Source organism: Aegilops tauschii, chromosome 5, assembly GCF_002575655.3.
Source record: "Aegilops tauschii subsp. strangulata cultivar AL8/78 chromosome 5, Aet v6.0, whole genome shotgun sequence".
Lineage (NCBI taxonomy): Eukaryota > Viridiplantae > Streptophyta > Magnoliopsida > Poales > Poaceae > Aegilops > Aegilops tauschii.
The window spans coordinates 391,590,200-391,616,154 of record NC_053039.3 but is presented as its reverse complement, the minus strand read 5'-3'; the positions used below and the strand labels follow the sequence as shown (position 1 = coordinate 391,616,154).

The 25,955-nt window shown below is 43.4% G+C and overlaps 2 protein-coding genes across 2 annotated transcripts; both read left to right on the top strand.

The window, feature by feature from the left end:
* The first annotated feature begins 11,193 nt into the window (after nucleotides 1-11,193).
* Nucleotides 11,194-14,648, top strand: LOC141022907 (uncharacterized). The gene is made up of 3 exons (XM_073499188.1): nucleotides 11,194-11,226; nucleotides 13,199-13,566; nucleotides 14,225-14,648. The coding sequence occupies exons 1-3, from the start codon at nucleotides 11,194-11,196 to the stop codon at nucleotides 14,646-14,648; spliced, it is 825 nt and encodes a 274-aa protein (XP_073355289.1).
* A 2,466-nt stretch (nucleotides 14,649-17,114) lies between these two features.
* LOC141022906 (uncharacterized) lies at nucleotides 17,115-18,601 on the top strand. The gene is made up of 2 exons (XM_073499187.1): nucleotides 17,115-17,461; nucleotides 18,184-18,601. Exons 1-2 carry the CDS (start codon nucleotides 17,115-17,117, stop codon nucleotides 18,599-18,601), a joined length of 765 nt encoding a protein of 254 aa, XP_073355288.1.
* Nucleotides 18,602-25,955: the final 7,354 nt, after the last annotated feature.

Below are 25,955 nucleotides of genomic sequence, written 5' to 3'. Positions count from 1 at the left end.
GTGATGAACTACTTTCCAATTCGGGAGAAGGTACGATTAACTCATCAAGTTCTACTTTCCTCCCACTCACTTCTTTCGAGAGAAACTCCTTCTCTAGAAAGGATCCATACTTAGCAATGAATATTTTGCCTTTGGATCTGTGATAGAAGGTGTACCCAATAGTTTCTTTTGGGTATTCTATGAAGACTCATTTCTCCGATTTGGGTTCGAGCTTATAAGGTTGAAGCTTTTTCACATAAGCATTGCAGCCCCAAACATTAAGAAACAACAACTTTGGTTTGTTGCCAAACCACAGTTCGTAAGGCGTCGTTTCAACGGATTTTGATGGTGCCCTGTTTAACGTGAATGCACTTGTCTCTAATGCATAATCCCAAAACGATATTGGTAAATCGGTAAGAAACATCATAGATCGCACCATATCCAATAAAGTACGGTTATGACGTTCGGACACACCATTACGTTGTGGTGTTCCAGGTGGCGTGAACTGTGAAACTATTCCACATTGTTTTAAATGAAGGCCAAACTCGTAACTCAAATATTCACCTCCATGATCAGATCGTAGAAACTTTATTTTCTTGTTACAATGATTCTCCACTTCACTCTGAAATTATTTGAACTTTTCAAATGTTTCAGACTTGTGTTTCATCAAGTAGATATACCCATATCTGCTCAAATCATCTGTGAAGGTCAAAAAATAATGATACCTTCCACGAGACTCAGCACTCATCGGACCACATACATCGGTATGTATTATTTCCAATAAGTCATTAGCTCATTCCATTGTTCCGGAGAATGGAGTTTTAGTCATCTTGCCCATAAGGCATGGTTCGCAAGTATCAAATGATTCATAATCAAGTGATTCCAAAAGCCCATCAGCATGGAGTTTCTTCATGCACTTTACACCAATATGACCTAAACGGCAGCGCCACAAGTATGTTGCACTATCATTATCAACTTTGCATCTTTTGGCATAATATTATGAATATGTGTATCACTACGATCAAGATTCAATAAACCATCAACATTGGGTGTATGACCATAGAAGGTTTTATTCATGTAAATAGAATAACAATTATTCTCTATCTTAAATGAATAACCGTATTGCAATAAACATGATCTAATCATATTCATGCTCAACGCAAACACCAAATAACATTTATTTAGGTTCAACACTAATCCCGAAAGTATAGGGAGTGTGTGATGATGATCATATCAATCTTGGAGCTACTTCCAACACACATCGTCACTTCATCCTCAACTAGTCTCTATTTATTCTGCAACTCCTGTTCGAGTTACTAATGTTAGCAACTAAACAAGTATCAAATACCCAGGGGTTACTACGAGCATTAGTAAGGTACACATCAATAACATGTATATCACATATACCTTTGTTCACTCTGCCATCCTTCTTATCCACCAAATGTTTGGGGTAACTCCGCTTCCAGTGACCATTTCCTTTGCAGTAGAAGCACTTAGTTTCAGGCTTAGGTCCAACTTTGGGCTTCTTCACGGGAGTGACAACTTGCTTGCCATTCTTCTTGAAGTTCCCTTTCTTTCCCTTTCCCTTTTTCTTGAAACTAGTGGTCTTGTCAATCATCAACACTTGATGTTTTTTCTTGATTTCTACCTTCGTCGATTTTCAGCATCACAAAGAGCTCGGGAATCATTTTCGTCATCCCTTGCATACTATAGTTCATCATGAAGTTCCAGTAACTTGGTGATGGTGACTAGAGAACTCTGTCAATCACTATCTTATCTGGAAGATTAACTCCCACTTGATTCAAGCGATTGTAGTAATCAGACATTCTGAGCACATGCTCACTGGCTGAGCTATTCTCCTCCATCTTGTAGGTGAAGCACTTGTCAGAGGTCTCATACTTAGATAGACATCCCTCTAGTCATCTAAATGATCACATGATCCATATCAACTAAACCATGTCCGATCATCACGTGAGATGGAGTAGTTTTTCAATGGTGAACATCTCTATGTTGATCATATCTACTATCACTACAAAAAAAAGACACATCCGTGACATTTTGGGCCGAACGAAATTTTTTTCTGCCATACTTATGACACTTCTATGACGATAATTATGACAAAACCCGGTATCATTATAGATGTGGTGGGCTCCTACTTCTATGAAAAAAAATCTTGACAGAAAATGGGCTTTTCGTCCTGGGCGGGCCGGAGACGCAGCTGCATGACATTCTTTGGGCCGTCCATGATGGAAAAAACCGTGGTAGAAGCGAGGGCGAGGAAAATTTCGGCGAGTTCCCGGTTACGGTGGGAGGTCGGGGGCCGAGCGATGCGCATTTCTCTCGTACACGTACGCGCGTGTGTGCGAGGCGTTGGCTCTAACTGAACCCGAGCGAGGCGTTGGGCTCTAACTGAACCCGAGCGATTGCACTGCAGGCTACGCGTTACTGAACCCAAGCGATCGATCGATTGTTGTTAACTGAACCCGATCGAGCAATTCCTTCGCTACTGCTGCTAACTGAAGCCGATCGATGCTGCCTCTGGATGAACAGTGAGCGTTGCAGGGGGGTTGGATGAACAGTGAGCGGTTGGGGTGGATGAACAGGACCCCGTGGCGTTGCCTCTGGATGAACAGGACCCCGATCGATCGAGCCGGTTGGGGCTGGATGAACAGGACCCCGTGGAGGGCTGGATGAGCAGGACGACCCCGTGGAGGCCTGGATGAACAGTAGATGGTGGAGGGGTGGTTGAATAGTAGCCGGTGGAGTAGCGCGCGGTGGAGGCTGGATGAACAGGAGCCCGTGGAGGCTGGAGGAGGTCGACGGTAGCCCATGGAGGCTAGAGGAGGTCGACGGTGGAGATGAACAGTATCCCGTGGAGTCCCGTTTTGCGGTACGCCACACCCCTCCCAATGAACAGGACCCCTGTTTCGACCGTAGCGCTCCAACACAAGTCCGTTTCGTCCATTTTGCGGTATGCCACACCCCTCCCGATCAACAGGACCCCCGTTTCGACCGTAGGAGGTCCGTTTCCTCCGTTTTGCGGTACGCCAGACCCCTCCCGATGAACAGGATCCCGTTTCGAACGTGGCCGGTTGAACACAAGGCCGTTTCCTCCGTTCTGTGGTACGCCAGGCCTCGTTTCCATCTCCTGTTCCGTCCAAGCCGGTTGGCTCCCACGCGTTCCGTTGCCTCCCGAAGAACACGAGCATTCTGTTGTCTCCCCATGAACACGACACATTCCGTTGCCTCCCCATGAAAACGGCGACGACGCAGTTTCTCCGTTCTGACCCAGCCATGTACACGAGCCCTGGCCGTACGTATGCGCGAGTAGGCGTTCGAGACCCCGCCCGTATGTACGTACGTGGCCGTATTTTCTTCTTGCACCCTGGCCGTTGTACGTACGTGTACATGCTACGTGCGCGCCTCTACTACGACACGTGCGCGCCCCTACTACGACACGTGTGCGCCTCTACATCGACCAGTATGTACGTACACATTCGTGACCAGAATGACAACTCTACGTACACTTCGACCAGGTGGGTCCCGACTGTCAGGCACTTCCTTGCGTGCGAAGATGTAGCTGGTGGGTCCCAGCAGTCAGGGGGGCGAATCATTTTTTTTCCGAACGCACTTCCTTGCGTGCGAAGATGTAGCTGGTGGGTCCCAGCAGTCAGGGGGGCGAATCGTTTTTCCCGGACGCACTTCCTTGCGAAGATGTAGCTGGTGGGTCCCAGCAGTCAGGGGGAAATGTTTTTTTCATGAAATACAGTGGCCCGTCCGGTAGGTCCCTGCTGTCAGGTGGAGGTATCATTATTTTCCGCGTAATAAGGAGGCACTTCCTTGCTGCGGCCGTGGACCCAGCTGTCAGCCTCTCCACGTACAGTCCACATCCGATGGAAGTCGTTCCTTGACCATGTTGACCACGCCGTGCCGAGAGCACCAGGGCGGTGGACGACGGCGAGGCCTAGGAAGGGGACGACGCGGAGCCGAGGAAGACGCGACAGTGGATGCCCATGCGGAGAGGAGTACGAGGGTCCACTGGTCCGGCTGCGGTGTGAGGTTGCCGTTGCCGCAGAATAACAGGGGGTGTGGGTGAGTAGAGGGATGGCCTGGCCAGCGGTGGGAGTAGTAGGAGGCGGTGAGGCCTCCACGGCATCACAGCCGGCCACGGGAGGCAGGAGCATGCGGCACGACCCGCGCTGCTTTGGGCGGCTGGAGCAAGAAGACCAGAGGTTGAAGAAGCACTACGACCGTTGGATGGACATCGTACGGTCACTGGAGCTAGAATCGTTCATATTGACTAAAGTTGACAAAGGCCCCCGTCCCAGTCAACTTAGTAGGCCCACAAGTCAGCCCCCACCATGGTGGGTCCCAGCTAGCGGGGGGAGTATTCATTTTTTTTGTGCATAATAAGGAGGCACTTCCGGTGGGTCTGAGCTGACAGCGGCGGGAATGTTTTTTTCACGAAATACGGTGGTCCGTCCGGTGGGTCCCAGCAATCAGGGGGAAACATTTTTTTTGCGAAATACGGTGGCCCATCTGGTGGGTCCCAGCAGTTAGGGGGGAAACTTTTTTTTCACGAAATACTGGTGGCCCGTCCGGTGGGTCCCTGCTGTCAGGTGGAGGAATAATTATTTTCCACATAATAAGGAGGCACTTCCTTGCGGCTGCCGTGGACCCAGCTGTCAGCCTCTCCACGTACAGTACTCTTCCGATGGAATTCGGTCGTTGACCACATTGACCACGCCGCGCCGAGAGCACCACGGCGGTGGACGACGGCGAGGCCTAGGAAGGGGACGACGCGGAGCCGGGGAAGACGCGGCAGTGGATGCCCATGCGGAGAGGAGTATGAGGGTTCACTGGTTCGGCTGCGCTGCCGTCGCCGCAGAATAACATGGGGTGTGGGTGAGTGGAGTGGAGGAATGGCTTGGCCAGCGGTGGGAGTAGTATGGGGGCGGTGAGGCCTCTGCGGCAGCACAGCCAGCCATGGGAGGCAGGAGCAGGCGGCACGACCGGCGCTGCTTTTGGCGGCTGGAGCAAGAAGACCAGAGGTTGTAGAAGCACTACGGCCGTTGGATGGACATAGTACGGTCAGTTGAGCTAGAATCGTGCATATTGACTAAGTTAACAAAGCCCTCCGTCCCCGTCAACTTAGTAGGCCCACTATACTGGGTCCCAGCTAGCAGGGGGAGTATTCAATTTTTTTGTGCGTAATAAGGAGGCACTTCCTTGCGTGCGAAGATATAGCTGGTGGGTCCGAGCTGTCAGTGGCGGTAACTTTTTTTTGCGAAATACAGAGGCCCTTTCGGTGGGTCCTAGATGTCAGGTGGAGGAATCATTATTTTGCGCGTAATAAGGAGGCATTTCCTTGCGTGCGGCCGTGGACCCAGCTGTCAGCCTCTCCACGTACAGTCCACTTCAGATGCATGTCGGTCATTGACCACGTTGACCATGCCACGCCGAGAGCACCAGGGCGGTGGACGACGACGAGGCCTAGGAAGGGAACGACACGGAGCCAGGGAAGACTCGGCAGTTGTTTCCCACGCGGAGGGGAGTACGACTGTACGAGGGTTTACTGGTTCGCCTGCCATCACCGGAGAATAACAGCAGGTGTGGGTGAGTAGAGGGATGGCTAGGCCAGCGATGGGAGTACGGTAGGGCGGTGAGGCCTGCGCGGCAGCACAGCCGGCCGCGGGGAGGAGGGAGCAGGCAGTCCCGCCGGCGCTTGTTTGAGCGGCTGGAGCAGGAAGAGCAGAGATTGAAGAAGCACGACGGCCGTTGGATGGATATCCAACAGTCACTGCTTGTGCGTCAACCTTTTTTTAAGGAAAGCCTCAAATCTGTGTAAAACAGCATACAGGCCATCTGCCATTATTTCAAATAATTTATAGCCCATTTGCTAATTCTTACGGGTTTTTTTGGAGCCCATATTCTTTTTGTTAGCATTACAGCCCATATTGTGGCCACGGTTAAAAAATTATATGAAATTTTGCATATGTCGGTGCGGTCTGAACTGTTTTTAATCCCGAAATTTCGAGTCACATTCAGACTGATTTTAAAAATAAATGTATATCAATATAAAATCCAATAAATTGTCCACGCATAAAAATTAATGCAATTTAAAATCTCGAAATGAAAAAAAGATATTTGAAACTAATTGCCGGTTTGATGTGTTTTAAAAATGTACAGCCCATTTCGCATTACTGATAGGCCATTTTCTCGGCCAGGCGAATGAAGCTCTCCCCGTCTTGAAAGATTTGCAGCCCAACAGGCCTGATAAAGCGACTTACTTGACAAATCACAAAAAAACTGGGCTAGTCATTTTCAGAAAGAAAAAAAAACTACTGGGCTGGTCTGTGGTAAACATAAAAGAAAAGGTTGTCTAGACAGGCTAGAGTGTCCCGCACAGCCCAGTTGACACCCTGCTTTTGTCTCAAAACAAATTAGATAAATGCCACTCCAATTATGGCCATTCATAAAAATGCCACTACAATTTCCAAACTTTGAAAAATGCCACTGCAATTTTTGCAAACTTTGAAAAACGCCACTGCAGTTTGCAAACTTTGAAAAACGCCACTCCAGACTTCGAAAAATGCCACTAGAAATGGCATGAAATGGCATTTTTCAAAGTTTGGAAATTGCAGTGGCATTTCTCGGATACACCAGATTTGGAGTGGCATTTATCAAATTAACCCAAAACAAAAATAACTGGGCGAGCTGCTGGGTCCCTGGTGTCAACCGCTCGTTGTGTAATTCTCTCATTTATTGACTACATTGACAATGGCATGGGACCCAGATGTCAGAAATCCACTAGCAGGAGCCATTTTTTATTGGCTTGAAATAAGGAGGCACTTGCTTGCGTACTGCCATGACCTTGGCGGGTCCCTGCTGTCATCCTCTCCACGTACAATCATCTCCTGATTGTGTACGCGTGAACTTGGTAGGCCCACAAGTCGGCCTCTAAACCCGTGGAGGACAAATACAACCCATTTAAAAAAATAACAACCCATTCCATACGTTCAAACGGAAAGTTCAACATTCAGAGCAAAGTAACAGGTCTGATCCACATATAGAGTACTGAACTTCCACGTTGACAACCATCATATCCAAGTTAACTATCTACTCCCACTAATACTCTAGTAGCGTACAAGTACTAACTTACTCTTAGCTAACTAGACGATGCCGGCCGCCATCTGCGATACACGCTAAACGCCGGCACCGGCGTCCTGCGCCTCACCTCGGACTTGCAAGAGGTGCGATAGGGCGCGTTGCTCGCGCGCGTTGGCCCTTTCCATGCCGGCGTGGTTCACCGAAGCTTCGGCTTCCAAGCGGGAAACCCACTTGATGAGCTGGTAGTAAAAATCGGCGTCGTGGACGCGTGCGTGCCCGACAGCCTCCAGGGCTATTTGCCGGGCGCCGGCCTCCATGTAGACGGCCCAGTTGCGGGCGCTCTGCTCGCGACTCAGAGCGTCGGTGCGCTGCTGCTCCATGTCCCGCTGGCGGCGCAAATCGGCGATACGCTACTCCTCCGCCAGGCGGTCGCGCTCCAACAACTCCTGCTCCTCCGCCAGGCGGTCGCGCTCCAACAACTCCTCGATCTCCGCATTGCCATCTAAAGATAGATAGAATGCCTCCTCCCTCCGTCTGCCTTCCGGTGAAAAACCAAACACTAGTTCCGGCGGTGACCGCCTCCGGCGTCGTCTACCGTGGACTGGCGGGGGCATGGCGGACGTGGCGAGCGACGTCGGGCCGGTGGGGGCTTATGATGATATGGCGAGTTGGGTCACGGTGCCACCGGAGAAGGCCAGGAAACAGTACTTATAGGCGGAAGGTAGCGCGACGGTCATCGGAATTCAATGCATAAGCAGGCATGGCTTAGCGCGCTAGCTTGTCGTGGAAAACTAGAGAAACTGAAATTAGGACTGTGCCGTCCCATCCCGTCTGGGTCGCACGCCGGCATGGCGGTCAAACGAGTGCACTCGAATCATCTCCCTCCTTGTCAATAATGATTTAAAAAGCCCGCAACAATTAAAGCGCATCTTTTTTCGCATCAGTTAGCTGCCTTAATTACGACCGGCTGCATGCAGGCACTCAGAATCGCTCGCAGCCAGTACGCGGAGCAGCATGCAACGAGTCGCAGCCGAGGGCACGCATGCAGCCACTTAAATCACTGGAATTAATTAGGCTTAAACTTCTACATGCCATTAATTATTGCCATGCTTTGGTCTTGCTGCTTTGCTCACGGGACTAATAAACCCGGACGAAGGGAGTACCTTGGTTGGTGAGAGGTTTGAATTAAGCCCTGCAAACTGGAAAGGAGGTACTAGTACGTGCGTGATCTGCTATTTATTCGTGTAGGATTGAGTAGGTCGTTTCTTGAATTGAGCCCTGCAAACCGGAAAGGAGGTAGTACGTGCGTGATCCGCTATTTATCCATGTAGGATCGAGTATGTAGGATAGTGTAGCTTGTCAGTTTCTTCAGAGGTAGGCATTTTTATTCAAAAAACTGCCACTTCGGATCTTGCCTCGCAAATAAAACTGCCAGGAGCGCATTAGTGGGCTAGCTAGTGATCGATCAGTAACTTGTAAACACTGAGCGAACAGAAATAAGTAACTGTTAATGCATCTCAATGATTCACAGATCATATACAAATATGTAGCTCCAAAAGCAAAGATCAGCCACTTCGGATCTTGTGTCGCAACTAAAACTAACTAGTACGATTCCCATACATAAGATCAACATGTTAATGCATCTCAATGATTCACAGATCATATACAAATATGTAGCTCCAAAAGCAAAGATCTAGAAAAAACATTTGTTCTTCCTACTAACATGGATGCTTCTCTTGGCCAACATTCAGTACAGACTGAAAGACAAATTTGTTTGTGAAGTCTACAATTCCTCTTGCAAACGTAAGTGGTTTCACCAACAGCTGGAACCATGAGAATGAACCACACATGATGGAGGAACATCCACTGCAATATGATTTGGTCTTCTCTCGATCACACCACGAGACTATTTTCGGAATACAAACTTTAACTTAGGCAAAATGATGCCCATTGTATAATCAGACCAAAGCAATGAAGCACCTAGTGTTGGCCAATAAATAGTACAATACTACTTTTCTGCAGTCCATGAAGTGACTATCCAATCTTTCTGTGTCTATTTTCAAATGGCACTGCATGCAGTGACTATACTATTCTCTTGTGCAGTTCAACCAAAATTGCGGACACTTTGTTTGTTTGCCAAATAGCAATGGGCAGACATCTCTGTCTGCACAAATATCAAGCAGCTAGTAAACATATACCACACCTTGTATTTTCGCTTTAAACATGTCTCTTCCGCTTAGCATCTGTCATGTTCTGCACTGGACAATCTGATACAGTTATGTTTTGCCCTGGACAATTTCGTACTGAATTGATTTGCTGGTTCAGAGCAGAAATATAGCGCCTATTCTTCATTAGACCAAGGATATCCATGTTCGCAGTGATGGAACAGGTGAAATCGATACAACCGAAATTGAGCATCCAATCACTGAATCCTATCCCGCACCTCCAATGTAGGTCCACCCTGCCAATAAATTCACATGCAAACCACTAGTATTACTATCTAATGATAGTACAAAAAGAGTAGCAAGATAGTAGCAAACCATGTACCTTCATAGTGAACAGCTCATAGTGCCACCAATTTGATATAGTTTGGAAAAAAACATGCTCCTAATGTTGAACCAGTTGGACTTTTTGTGCAGTTCCACTAAAATCGAGCATCCCTGTTTTATAGATATTGAAAGTGTGATTACTGTAAAAACAACACTAGTTGAAGCATAGACTCACAAATATAAGCATTCCAATTTCTTAATGGAAAAGGTAGCAAGACTGTTTCTAACCACCTGTTTGAAGGAATAAACAAGGCAACAACGACTGATGTCAGAAAGGCATATATAGTTCTTTTTGAAAGAATGATCGACTCCTGACCTTTCCTCTTCTTTTAAGCATATTTTGTACAGTTCAACTAAAATAAAATGCCATCACCGCCTTGACAATTCAGTGACACTGTACAAAAGGAAATGACTTAACATTACATCATGATGTCAGGTATGTAGTCGACAGGCATTAGAGACAAACATACAGACCTCCTCCGATAACATAATGAACATTAATTTTAACAAAGGTGTGACTAGCTTTACCGGGATAATTTGAGTGAACTCTACACCCTCTGTTCCTTAATATAAGACGTTTTCGCGGTTCAATTTAAAGTACCCAAACATCTAGTATTTAGAAAAACAGGTAGTAGTTTTCTTGAGCACATATCTGGGAAAAGCTTGCCACATTTTATTTATGTCCATACGCTAATGCAACACCATTCGAATACTACAAATATACACTAATCCAGTGGCTAGTGCAACAGTAGAGTAGTTAGTTTATTACAGGGTACAGTACAATGGTTTTACTGAACATATTTCAATAAACTCTAGCACTGGAAGATTTCTATAAGAATTAACAATACAAAATGTAAAGGTAACAAGTTGCAGCATTGGTATACTAGCTATGCATGAGCATTAAACCAAATACAAAAGTCTGAAGGTAACTAGCATTATTAACTAATGATAGTATAAAAAAATTGCAAACCATGTACCTCCAAGGTAAATATCATTTCGAACTCGGGGGGACCTTAAAAATTGCTATCCCAATCTTGATAATCGATCAAACATAAAAACTTGATCGAACGAATCAAGAGAACAGCCGGAGGAGGAGGTGCCCACTCTTGACCTTTCCTCTTGTCTTCATAACTTTTTGTGCAGTTTAACAATAATAAAATGACATCAGCGCCTTGGCATTTTGGCGACACTGTACAAAAGAATTAACTTATCTCATGAAAGTGAGGTATGTAATCTATAAGCATTAACAGTGCAAAAATCTGAAGGTAGTAACAAGTTTCATCGTTGGTATACTGGCTGTGCAACAACATTAGAATGCCTTAGCTGAAAAATCTTTAATACATCCACAACCAATAGCTAACCCTGAAATAATCCAGTGACATTAAATGGCATTGCTTAAATTTATCGGTGGCATTAGACTGAGAGCGGCATTAGTTAAATGTGGCATCACTTTAGCAGTAGCATTGCTTGACTTGACTGTTGGCGTTATACTAACAGCAAAAAAGTGGCAAGAAGAGCATGGGAGGCCCATTCGGACAGTGGGCGCACTAGGACGATGGACCTCCACGGACGCAGAGTGGTGAGGGAGGTATGGTTGCCCAGAGCAACAAATATCCAGGCATCATATGTGGATTACGTCCCATTTTTGTTCTCTTTAGCCACCATTTTTCTATGTGAGGACAACAAACCGATCGACCTCGTCATTCTCTATTGCGTTGGCATGCCTTTCTACCCTTCTTCAACCAAGAGACACGAGACTCGTTCCTTAGCTACTGATTTCCCCCTTTTCAACCTAGATGCGGGTTCGATGCCTACTCTCTTGGACAGTACAGTCTCCCTTCCTTTCCTTATTCAACCCAGACATGGATTAGTCTGCATGAAGTAGGGTTTCCTTTAATAGTGCAAATTATGGTTTTCGTCTGCGTGGCCAGCAGAGCAGAGGATAGCAAATTGGGAAGATGGTGGAGTGGAAAAAGATCCACATGCAACGACGTGGCAGATGGGGCAATAGAACAAGGGTATGGTTTGAAAAGAGGTAGCATACCTGAGGGTCGGCTAGAAGTGGCTTCGCTCGTGGTCGTCGTCCTCCGCACACACTACGGCAGCGAGCTTGGGGACGGAGGCCATCCCGCGCGGGCGCTAGGTCTGAGAGGATGGCCTTGTCGTCAGTGCATGACCTCGCTCGCCGACGACGAGTGCGTCAACGCTACACGTCCTTTTCTTCCCCAGCGGATCTGTGACCACCAGTGAGGAGGGAGAGAGAGGCCATCTTTTTTAGATCTGGAGAGAGGGTGATAGTGTGAGAAGCAAGTGGGCAGATAGTTAAGATATAATTTATGATTTGTGCCTGCTGGAGCAGTGACATTATTTTGTAAACCGTTTGATAATCATTTTGAATGCAGTCACAAATACATTTGAAAAAACTTATCTAGATATATCTGACGCAAAACGCTACTGTCAACCAGTAACTCAGCAAAAAAATATGTCAAGGGAAATTTAAACTCTTGTAGTACATCAGTACTGATAATTCTCAATCGTCAGTACAAGGCAGAGTACACATCAGTACTAATATAATTTCTGATTTGTGTCCGCTGGAGCAGTGACATTATTATGTAAACCATTTGATAATCCTTTTGAATGCAGTCACAAATACATTTGAAAAAACTTATCTGGATATATCTGACGCAAATGCTACTGTCGACTAGTAACTCAGCAAAAATATGTCAAGGAAAATTTAAACTCTTGTAGTACATCAGTATTGATAATTCTCAGTCGTCAGTACAAAGGCATAGTAAAACAAACACACCCGTGAACGCCTAAATAAAACATCGTTTTGAAAAAAACAAAGCTATGTCTGCTTCTGCCAGTCCCAATTCAGGAAGACCATCAATACATAAAAATAATTACCTCAAGCAAAATGCGAATATAATACATCCTGTACTGATGAAAATCTAATTTATCTATAAAAAATACTCAGAGATTATCTTGATATAAACAATCCTTTAAAAAATACGAAAATTGTTTTAAAAAACATTAGCATCACACATAGTCTCACTGGTATTTGGTACGTTCAATTACACTTCAATCACCAGTTCAAGTACCACAGTAGAGGAGTTCAGACCTCCATCATCACCGACCCTGACACGTGCAAGTGGGATAAGCAGATGATAAGTACAGCTTGACTATACGAATCAGTGCGACAGTAAAATGCCATCATCACCACCCCAGAGACGTGCAAGTGGGATTTAGCAGGTCATAAGTACAGCTTGACAAGACTAGTCAGTGCAGCAGTAAAAACCATTTAACTTGGACGGTTAGTTCTTCCACGCGTCCACCCGCGCCACCCACTGAGCGGTTGCCACAAGGGACTGCAAACGGTGACCCCACGCCACTACACCCACTACACCCACGCCCCCGACGAACCGCCTCCCACAAATCCCCGTCCACGCACTGCAAAAAAACCCATTCTCTTCCATCTCTCCCTCATTCCCACAAACCACCATTGCCGCTTCCATCTCCACTGCACACAAACCAAAAACTTCTCTCTGCCAAGCCCACAGTCGCCGGAGGAAGGCGATGGCGGAGGAACCGTCCGCCAAGCGTCATCATGCCGAGACGTCGGACAAGAGCAGCAACCTCGTCGCATTCACGTCCCCGGCAAGAAGCGCGAGTACACAACAACCCTCACAGGGGTTGAGCTCCACGGCAACGAGACGCTGGAGATCGTCTGCACTAGCGTACCAGAAAAGGCCGACGAGGTGATCTCCAGGCTCTGGAAGAAGCTTGGCGGCAAGAGTCCGAATCATAGGATCGTCGGCGTTGGTGTGCACTACACCAACGAAGATGAACCTCCCCAGATGGTTGCAGTCCTGCAGTTGTGTGTCGACGAGCTCTGCTTGGTGTACCACATCGCAGCGGCCACAAAATGGTGAGCCATCCTACTCATTTGCCATGTATGGTTTATCTGTTTTATTAGTACTGTATCCTGAAAATTTCATCAGACTTGTTTCCCAACTAGATGTACTAGTGTGGTCTGTGAAAAGTGGATGCACTACTGCATTTTCTCAAGTAGATACACTGTAAATGTATTTTTGAACCTGATGCACTGGATTACTATTTGGAAAATCTTGCAGAAGATTAAATTCTGAAGTTGATCGACTAGTGTAGTTTCTCAAGTTGATCCAATAGTGTAGTCTATGTACTCGATGTATTAAAAAGATGTTTTTGAACTTGATGTAGTGAAGTATTTTCTGAATTTGATCTAATGTTATTTTCATAAGAAAATAAACTAAGGACTTGGTGAAGCACTGGTTATGTGTTATCCTATTCAACAAAAGTAAACTAAACTAGTACCAATGCAGAACATACAACATTGACTGAAACTATGTATAATCCAAAAAGAAGAATAACATGATGTACTTAATTTAATTTCAGAACTTTGTTTACTAGTTTTTGAAGTACATTCATCCATTATTTATCCTACATAAACAACTACTTCATGGATTCATCGCTTGTAAAACAAAACAAAAATGAATAATTCAAACATCAAAGTAATGCTAATATTCATAATGTCTCTCCCCTTGCAGGCCCAAGCGCCTGAACAAGATGCTGCAGCATGAGAAGTTGTTCACATTTGCCGGTTTCAGCATTGAAAGCGACAAAGAGAAGCTGAAGTTATCCGGTTTGGAGATCAACCCCAACAAGTTCATCGACATTCAGCGCAAGTGGAGAGTTCCATACACCGGAAAAGAGTACGACTCCTTGACTGATGTTGCAGCCAGCGTCATCCACCCATTCTACAAAGGCATGAAGAAGAAGATCAACACGCAGGAAGACTACAAACTGTGGGGGACCAGCCCGCTGCCAGACAACCTCATCGAGTACGCAGGAGTAGATGTGTACGCCACGTACAAGTCATGGTTCATAGTCGACTACATCACAGATGGTTCGGAATATGCGAAAGAGCGGGAGGCTGACCACTACTACGACCGCCCCTTCTGCCCCTTTTAGGGATGAAGATACATCAAAGCATGCCTTCGTTTTACTTCCGCTTGTGCTTGCCTTTTATCTTGTTGTTTCAAATTAGTAGTTTGCTCTTGTTGGGTTGAACCAGTATGATTATGTCGTGCTTGTCATGTTTGAACAAGTTTAGTTATGTCATCAAGTACAATGTTTTGCTTATCTCATTATATAAGTTTGGTAGCTTCGTATGTTGTTAATCCATCATTTCAAAATTGAAAAGTAGCTTCTGAATGGAACGTTGTGGCTGCTCTAAAGTACTAGTTATGATGCAACTAATCACACAACACTGTTCCATGTCTAGTTTCGATTCAGTATTGTATAGAAAATATAACGTGCAGAACAATCAGCACAATTCGAGTTGCTTAACAACGCTTCAAAAGTTGAAGCGAAAATTCTTAGTACTTCATGTAGTGTTCTCATTCATATGTAGCTGCTAGAAAATTAACAAGTACTACAAACATAAAAAAGTTTAGAAGCATCAGCACACACTTATGTTGGTTGCTTGCAGATTAAGAATGACAGTAATAGTACACTTGATCGGACAGTACATAATTACTACAATAAAAAGTACAAAGAAGCATCAGTCCGTAAGCGCTACTATGAATGCACTATCAGTACATCTCAGTCTACGCGCAAGTACCAAAGTTCTGAAAATGACACCAGAAGACCCTTGAGAATAATCACAAAAACAAACACTAAAAAGAAGGCAAAAAACTCAAATGAAAAAGACTACACTCACACAAAACAGACAAGAACTAGAACAAAAAGTATCAGTCCAAGTTACTGCTGGAGTCAAGTACTAGATTCAAACAAACAAAAACAAAAAAAACAAAAAAATTGACCGCCCACGGTCAGTCGTAGGCCCTGACAATGCTAGATACTTGAACTCGAGCCCGTGAGCGAATCCCTAGTAATCCGCACAACGCAGGACCCGCCGACCAGGGCCCACAGGTCAAGAGAGAGAGCGAGGGCCGTGTATAAGCGCTCAGGTAAGTGTTCAGAGGAGTTCGACTGGTGAGCCTCGGCTGTGCTTATAAACAGGCCCGGAGCCCCCTCGACTAGCGAGGAGGAACTAAACCCAGAGCGCACGCGCACGCCACGCTGCACAGCCGCGCGGACGAGCTATCCGGGCCGGAAAACGGCCCAATAGCCTGCATCGTCAACAAAACACCCCACCAATAAGCCCAGTTAAACAAAACCAGAGGGCGGGACAAAGAAATATAAACTACAAGAAAAATGTTTGTCAATTAATCTCTACAAGAAAAAAGGAGAAAATATGATACAAAAACAATGAAACTCTAAAAAGAAGAGAACTTAATAGCCTATCTGTTATATGTACATAATTTAAAAAACCGAATTAAATATTACTTTCAAGTTCAACTACTAAAACGCAAAAAGTTCAAACATATAATGCTTGTCAATTATGCTAAATTTATTATTTATATAAAATCTGACAAGTTCAACTACTAAAATGCAAAAAGTTCAAGCATATAATGTTTGTCAATTATGACAAGTTCAACTACTAAAATGCAAAAAGTTCAAATATATAATGTTTGTCAATTATGCTAAATTTCTTATTTATATAAAATCTGACTATTTCAACTACTAAAATGCAAGAAGTTCAAATAGAATTTATTTGTCAATTCTGCTAAATTTCTTATTTATATAAAATCTGTCCACACCTCAACGAACGATCTGGTCGTAAAATAATCTCAAACCCCCACCCCACCCAAAAAAAACAAAAAAACTCAGTTCAAACATACATATGACATCAGTACTAAAACAACAGGATCAATCAGGCCACTCACACCATTGTGACACCAAATTTCAAACCGGTGCGCTGTATGAAATTACAATTCAGTTCACACAGTACTAAACCATAAGTGTACTAAAATGAGAATACAAAAACTATAAAGGCCTAACTTAGGTTGGTACAGATGAAAATAAAATAAGTACCAGTTTTGAGCAACAACTCCCAGGGCACTGAAAAAATGTTTTGAGATAAACTAGTGTATAAGACTTCAATTGAAAAACAATACTTAACATCCACACGGAAAAACATCACAAAGCATACGTCACCTAAACAGTGCAAAATGCCATCATCACCACCCCTGAGACGTGCAAGTGGGATTTAGCAGATCGTAAGTACAGCTTGGCAAGACTAATCAGTGCAACAGTAAAAAACCTTTGTCTTGGACGGTTAGTTCTTCCAGGCCACCACCCACACCACCCACTGGGCGGTTGCCACGAGGCACTGCAAACGGCGACCCCCACGACCACTACACCCACGCCCCCGATGAACCGCCTCCCACACACCCCCGTCGACGCACTGCAAAATACCCCATTGTCTTCCATCTCTGCCTCATTCACAGAACCACCATTGCTGCTTCCATCTCCACTGCACACAAACCACAAACTTCTCTCTCCCAAGCCCACAGTCGCCGGAGGAAGGCGATGGCGGAGGAACCGTCCGCCAAGCGTCACCATGGCAAGACGTCGAACAAGAGCAGCAACCTCGTCGACATTCACGTCCCCGGCGAGAAGCGCGAGTACACCAAAACGCTCAAAGGGGTTGAGCTCCACGGCAAGGAGACGCTAGAGATCGGCTGCACCAGCATACCAGACAAGGCCGACGAGCTGATGAGCAGGCTCAGGATGAAGGGCGGTGGCTTGTATCCGAGCTTCATCGGTGTTGATGTAGAGTACACCAACAAAGAAGAACCTCCACAGATGGCGGCAGTCCTGCAGTTGTGCGTCGAGGAACTCTGCTTGGTATACCACATCGCCGCAGCCACAAAATGGTAACCCATACCACTGTTCATTCATCTGTTGTACTAGTACTACTCACTAAAAACTTAATTAAACTTGTTTCCCAACTAGATGAAGTACTGTAGTTTGTGAAGTGGATGCACGAGTACATGTTTCTCAAGTTACATGCATTTCTGAAACTGTGAAGTGGATTGTTTCACCAGATTAGCATCTGAAAAAATGTTTATAGCATTCTGAACTTGATGCACCAAATTAATTTCTGAACTTGATGTACTAGCATAGATTCTGATCTTGATGCGCTAGTATAGTTTATAGAATTGATGTATTAAAAGATCTTTGGTGAAGTGGTATAGGTCCATATCTTGATGCACATGTTTCTCAAATAAATTTCTGAACTTGATATAGAATTAATGCACAAAGATGTATCAAGCACTGGTATAGGTCTTTTATTCAACAAAAAAGAAAACTAAACTTGAATCAAGCAACACATATATCATTGACTCTGGTAAAATGATTCTTGAATTTGGTGAAGCATTTGGTGAAGCAATGAAGATAGCAAAAAAGAAAAAATAACATGGTGTAGTTGAATTTAATTTCAGGACTTTGTGTACTAGTTTCTGAACTACATTCATCCATGACTTATAATATATAAGCATCTACCTCATGGATTATCACTTGTAAAACCAAAAAAGCAGAAGAATTAAGTCTTCAAAAAAGAAGACTAATCTTTAAATGTGTGTCTCCCCCCTTGCAGGCCCAAGCGCCTCAAAGACTTCCTGCAGGAGGAGAAATTGTACACATTTGTCGGTTTCAGCATTGGCGGTGACAAGCGGATGCTGGACAAGTCTGGTTTGGAGATCAACCCCAACAACTTCATCGACATGCAGCGCAAGTGGAAAGATCCAAAGACCGATAAATACTACGACTCCTTGGCCGATGTTTCAGGCGGCGTCATCCACCCATTCTACAACGGCATGAAGAAGAAGATGGACGGGGCAGACCACAAACTGTGGGGGACCAGCCCGCTGCCAGACAACCTCATCACGTACGCAGGAATAGATGCGTACGCAACGTACAAGTCGTGGAAGACAATCGACAACATCGTGACAGGTTGGGATATTTCAAAAGAGCAGGAGGCTGACCCCTACTACCACTGCAACTTCACGGGATGAAGATGCATGAAAGTCTGCATTCGTGTTGCTCGCACTTCTGCCTGTCCTTAATCTTGTTGTTTCAGATTTGTAGTTTGCTTTCGTTATGTTGAACCAGCTACCTTATGTTATGTGTGTCAGGTTTTGAACAAGTTTGCCTATGTCTATCAAGTACATCGTTTGCTTATGTCATCCAACAAGTTTGCTAGCTTTCTATTTTATTGATCCATCATTTGAAGTTGAAGTAGGTTGAAGTTGAAACTTGATGGCTGCCATGCAGCACAAGTCATGGAGAAACAAAAATAATACATAAATATTTTCGCGAAAAAAAAATAGTGGCAGACTAACTAAGGACAAAAGCAAATAGTAGCCTTGGATGCTCAGTACAGCTTAGACATGTACATCAGTACTATCACACTAAAAATCAGTTTTTCGTTTCAGAAGAACACTAAAAAGACTAAGTTTCAACCGAGGACAACATTCAGTACTAAAAGCATCGTGCTAATAGTAGTTACAAATTTACTAAGTACTGCAACAGGAAAAGCAAAGAACCATCAGTACGTATTTCCTAGTCACTAGCATGCTAGGACTGAAAGTTCTGGTACAGTTGAACACATGATACATTCATTCTACAAAATATAAAAAGGAACGGGAAGCTTCAATTCTCATTCCCTAAAACAGTGACACGCTAAGAATAATAGAAATAATACAACTAAAATCTCAGTACAACTTAGTCTATACGGCAAGTACTATGATCATACCAAACAACAGAAGCATCAGTCCATATTGACTAGTGAAGTAGTTATGAACTTAATAGGGCTACCTTTTAAATGTAGCTAATTTAAACCAGTGCTTTAACTTTTACTGTGAAGTTCAACTACTAAAACTCAAGAAGTTCAAACAAAAAATTTACTAAGTACTGCAACAGGAAAAGCAAAGAACCATCAGTACGTATTTCCTAGTCACTAGCATGCTAGGACTAAAAGTTCTGGTACACTTGAACACACGGTACATTCATTCTACAAAATACAAAAAGGAACGGGAAGCTTCAGTTCGCATTCCCTAAAACAGTGACACGCTAAGAATAACAGAAATAATACAACTGAAATCTCAGTGCAACTTAGTCTATACGGCAAGTACTATGATCATACCAAACAACAGAAGTATCAGTCCATATTGACTAGTGAAGTTATGAACTTAATAGGGCTACATGTTAAATGTAGCTAATTTAAACCAATGCTTTAACTTTTACTATGAAGTTCAACTACTAAAACTCAAGAAGTTCAAACAAAAAATTTACTAAGTACTGCAACAGGAAAAGCAAAGAACCATCAGTACGTATTTCCTAGTCACTAGCATGCTAGGACTGAAAGTTCTGGTACACTTGAACACACGGTACATTCATTCTACAAAATATAAAAAGGAACGGGAAGCTTCAGTTCGCATTACCTAAAATAGTGACACGCTAAGAATAACAGAAATAATAAACTGAAATCTCAGTACAACTTAGTCTATACGGCAAGTACTATGATCATACCAAACAACAGAAGCATCAGACCATATTGACTAGTGAAGTAGTTATGAACTTAATAGGGCTACCTGTTAAATGCAGCTAATTTAAACCAGTGCTTTAACTTTTACTATGAAGTTCAACTACTAAAACTCAAGAAGTTCAAACAAAAAATTTGGCTCTCAATTTTACATGCCTTACGCTGAATGAGATTACAATTCAGTACTAACAGATCTATACCATAAGTACAAGAAAAAGAGTGTACATAAACTATAAAGGTCCAACTTAGGTTGGGACAGATGAAAATAAAATAAATCTCACTTTTCCAGCAACAACTCGCAATGTAATTGAAAAAAAATCCTGATGAAAAAAGGTATTTTCAGTTCAACTAGTGTATAAGACTTCAGTACAAAAAATAAAACTTAACCAAAACAAATTCCCGATGAAACATACACAAGTGAAACAACTATTCAACCACAATATCATCATGGAAAAAAAGTTTGTTAAACATTCTGCCACACTCAAACACAACACAAAATATACCAGTTATTACATAGTACTTAACAAGACATCCAAAAATCACAAACAAAAGCCTACAATGCTTTCAAGAGATATATCACACAACTATCCCATTCACTACGCAAACGATGACCATTTCTCCTATGCATCAGGAGCCAAAGCCTGAACCTCCTTGGGAAGCTCCGTCACCACAAGCTGGCTATTCCGGTTGAACACAACTCTATAAAGATCCTCAGCGTTCCAATCAACAATACATGGCTGCAAAACAATAAAACAAATTATCAAAAATCATGACACATAAAGAAAAGATACACAATAAGCCAAACACAGAAAGTGAAAAGCTCAACTAGAACCCATGTCATTATCTCGAATGTTCTCAACAATCTTTTCACCATCATAGGATCCCGCATACTTCAGAGTATAATGGCCACATTCATTCGGCCCTTGAAGTGGAACCTTGACAAACGTTGGTTTCTTTGCAAACAGCTCCCAATTGGGCTGCTTGCTCGCATTGTACTGAGCATCACCATACACAGCCTTCATTACTTGGACCAATCTAGAAATCTGTAAAAAACAAAAGAAACCACACATTTTTAGGTCTCAGAAAAGCAGAAACGAAGATGCAAAAAAATTAATCCAGTACAGATAATAAATGTCACTCACAATCTTCTCGCGGTCTTTATGATAGGTGTTCTTTGAAGGATGGTGGTTCTTCGGATAAGGTAAAGAGTCAAGGATGTCAACGCTACTTCGGTACCGATTCATGACATATAAGGAAAAGTGGTTCACTTTCTTATCCTTTGCTAAAATCATAGGCTTGAATAGAGGCATCATGATCTAAAAACAAATGACCAAAAAAGAGATGTTAAATATTCAAAATAAAAACCAGCATCACAACAAACAAATAAAACCAAAAATCAGCTAGTAGATCTCACAAGGTCGGCACTGAGCAAGTCTTCCTTATCTTTAACATAGCTCTTGAAATCTCTCGCTGCACTCTCCACATTAAACACTTTATTTTCATCACTGTAAAACGTACAGTCAAGCACAACGTGCAAAAAAAGCCAAAAAAGAAATAGACAGCGGAAAAGGATCAACAAGCAAAGTATTATTAAAACTCGTAAAAACAATAGGCAGTCTTGTTCAACAAAAAGAAACGATCTGATTGATTACCGTGATGAAATATGGACTCAGCAATACCCTTTTCCCAGATGCGAAATCAGCATTTCTCTCGGGATCTTGCTTCCAATCATCAATGAGGAAGTCCATTACATCACCCTCCATCATTTTCCCAGGTGAAAAAACTTCCCAGATGCGTCTCCCAGTGAAGCTAGTTACGCTTTCATCAGGCTGAGGTATCATTGAGAATGTATTCCTGCAGCACACACAAGAACAAAAATAAGGAGAAGCAAGATAAGGCATTCATAGCAGTTCAAGTTGTATAAAAAGGAACAGTTCAGGTCATATTTATCTAGCAGTTACAAACAACAGAAGAAAAATAAGAGGAAAAATAATGAGAGATACTCACTCGGCATACTTCTCACGCCATTCATCACTAAGCAACAGATTATACAACTTGCGAGCCGTGTCCAGGTGAGGGAATTTATGAGGGTGAAGCTGCTGCACAGGGGAGCAAAACTTTATAGGAGCTCTGGGCGCACGCTTCGTGCTGACAACATTGCCAGAATCCAAAGCAGGATCCTTCCTAGCACCACCAGTTCTACGAGCCACTATTCTAGCAAGGGGAGATAAACCTTTGGCAGCAGCGCTCCTCGTGACTCTTCCCACGCCAGCAATCTTGTCAAACACATCATCATCGCTGTCTACCAATTCCACAATGGGATTCTTGGGTGTAGTGGGGCTCTCTGCACAAGTAGCCGTAGAACCTCTCAGAGCTCCCAACCGCCCCTTCATAACACCAGATCTTGTCTTTTCGGGAAAACGCCCCTGGCTAAGATCAGTAGCTACACGCTCGAGCTCCGAGAACTGGCTGCCAAAGAACCTGTAGTCATGCTCACCAAGATCCAGCCACTCACCTGCAAAAACAAAAACAAAAAAAGAAGAAGACCGCACAAGGGTAAGTTCAAATACATAATTCATGACAGTACTAATAGAGAAGTACAAAAGGCCATGCACACGTACAAGGTTCGATGCCAAACAAACCCCAAAAGTCAACATCAAACACATCGCTAGTTGCGCAGGTATACAGCAAAGTCTTCCTAATGTCAAGAATGTCTTCATGGCTGTAATCGACCATTTCAATTACACCATCGTCCCGGCAATGATAGGTCTTGCAGTTTTGTAGCATAAAGAATCCACAATCATGCCTGTAAACAAAGGAAAAAACAAAATGGTACAGCACAAATCCGAAAATACAGGAACAACATCCTCCCAGCAACAAAAACAACTAACAAAAATCATTAAAAACGGATACTCACGTGTTTTCTTGCTGCGGCACCCGCACAAACTCGCAAGAGAAACCATCAATATGCACCGGCGAGAACGGTTTGGCCCTGTCTACACTCGACTCCCTACAAAGCTTCTTTATATTATCTGTCATATTCCTTAAGAATCTAACTGCATCACCCCAGGTTTCATCACGGAGTGAATCAAGACACTCGAAACGACAGAACCTCAAATTCAGAACAATCAAGCACCAATGCCCAGATTCTTCGCTAGGCTTCATGGTAGCCACAAATGACGGCGGACCAAAGGTAGGGAAAAGAAGCTGGAAAAAAATCGCAGAGGAAAAATGAATTTAACAAATCATAATGAAACAAAAAATTCAGCCTCCAAACAATAAAATAAAAGAGGGAAATTGAAATTCAGAAGTACAAACAAAAATCAGATAATCATAAGAGTTTATATCCACCGCCCAAAATTGAGGAACAAACATATCAGTTCAATTTCCTTGCGACAATAAGTGCAGCTTTAAAAAAAAGAAGCACACATCATTCATAAGTACAGGTGTAAAAGCAGGCTAATCAAGTTCATTCCCCCACCTCCCAAACCTGCAAGAAAACATGACAGTTCTAGTTCATGAGTACAAAAAGTCCAAGTTCACCTACTTGGTCAAAACCATCAGCACCTGATCTCGTGAACCAATTTAGCACATTGGAATCAATATTTCCATCATGGATCTTGGTCTGTTGTACAAAAAGAAAAACAACAGTTAGAAAATTGGCAAAACAAGTTATCATCCTATTTACAAAAAGCAAAATACTGACCACACCCATCTGGGAACTATCAACTTGTCAGTGTCTCGATACTTCTGACGTAGAGAATATAAAACAACGTCAGCACTGTCTGAGTTGAGCATGCCAGTGGAGACAAACGCTTTAGCAATAGAACCAACACTGGCATCACATTCTTTATTTTGAAACATCGGCTTGTGACTAGAAAAACACAAAAGATTACATGAATTAAAACTACTGCAACAACAACAATAATCATACGAGAGAAAGAAAAAGAGACAAAAATGGTATGGGCAAAATCCCAAACTAACCATTTCGTACGGTTCGTGCGCAACCTCGTAACAGCAAAGAAAAACGTATCAACCTTAACAACATTACCACTTTCTGCTTGCAGAAAAAGAAGAAAAATAATAATTTCAACCACTACAAGAGAACATGTCCAAAATGCCAAAATTGAGAAGTACGCCTCATTTACAAGTCCTTACCTGGACTATCAGGGTTTGACGACGACGGTAGTTCCTGATGAGACCATTATGCCTCCAGTTTCAGGGTTTGATGATGGGACATCTTGAGAGGACACCAATATTGCTGCGCTTTCAGGGTCTATAGAAAGAAAATCCTGGGACGAGAAGAGCGCCTCCTGCATCAAGGGGCCAGAAGAAATTGACAGAAGTAAATCATCATCCTCGGATGGCACCTCCTCCACGCTAGAAGCATCTTGCAACGCATCACCGCAATCAAGACCTCCAGGCAGGAAATTCTCCGGCGGCAAATCTTCACAATCAGAAACATTTTCATTCCCAGCAATACCAACACCAAGCGATTTGGCATCAAGTATGCTGGCAGCACCAGCATCCTCATCAGCAATTTTGGTACCAACATTGCGCCCACTACTCAATGGAACACCACGAGCATCATCTCCACCACTAAGGACAACCTCACGCTCAACATCAGTAATCTGACGAAAATAAAAATTCATAAAAAGTGAATAATATGAGCAAAAGTAACAATAAAAAATAAGCTAACAAGAGGTGCACAGAAAAACAAACCTTAGAAGCATTCACAGCAACATCATCGATCTTGCTGCTGCTAACATTCAAAGCAACATCACCAACGGGCAAACAAGGCTCGTCGCCAACAAGAGGACCCTGATTCAAATGTAACGAGGCAAAAAAACAATGCTATTATTAGCAACAATAAACACAAGGAATTAAACCACAGTAACAAAAAAGGTAGGTATCACTTGCAAACTCTAAACGGTGTGGGATAGAAAAATGAACAAGCAAGACACATTGGTGCGCATGAAAATTCAAGAAAATATGAATAAACACAATAATAATAAAAATAACCTTGCACTTAATCAGTAGATGGATCATTAACTCCATGGTCGACAACAGCCTCAACATTATGACTGGTCTCCTGCATGAAAAGAAAAATTAATAAACAGATGTAGATCAGGAAGTTCAACTACAATACTGACAGCAGAACAACATAGTAAAAACATACAAACAATGAGGACTGACTCACATCAACAACAGGGTGCTCCAAGCCAACATCGTTTGTATGGTGATCAGAAACATTAGCCTCAGTACCATCATCAGCCCTGCTGTCAGTGGCAGCAGCCTCATCCTGCTCAATCTGCATGAAAGAATTTTTTTAATAAATAGATGAAGATGAGGAAGTTCAACTACAATACTGACAGCAGAACAACATAGTAAACATTGCAAACACCGAGGATTGACTCACATCAACATCAGGACGCTCCAAGCCAACATCATTCGTTTCGTGATCAGAAACATTAGCCTTAGTACCATCACCAGCCATGTTGTCGGTGGCAGCAGCCTCATCCTGCTCAATCTGCTTGATAACAACATTTGCACTTTCTTCATATGGCTTGCAGCAAGAGTCTTGCATAGTTCTGAAACGCTTCATGTTGTTCAACAGACGAACCGAGCTCTGAACTAGATCAGCGGCACCGTCACGCATATCACCAATTAAAATTCTCTCCATCTCAATGTAGTCAACAGCTTCCTCATCATTAAATTGACGACCTTCAGGAAGGATACCATTGATACAGCTCAGACGCTCAACTGTTGTTGGGACCTTTTGCAGCTCAGAACACACATTACATAAAATATGCTCAGCGCGCTCC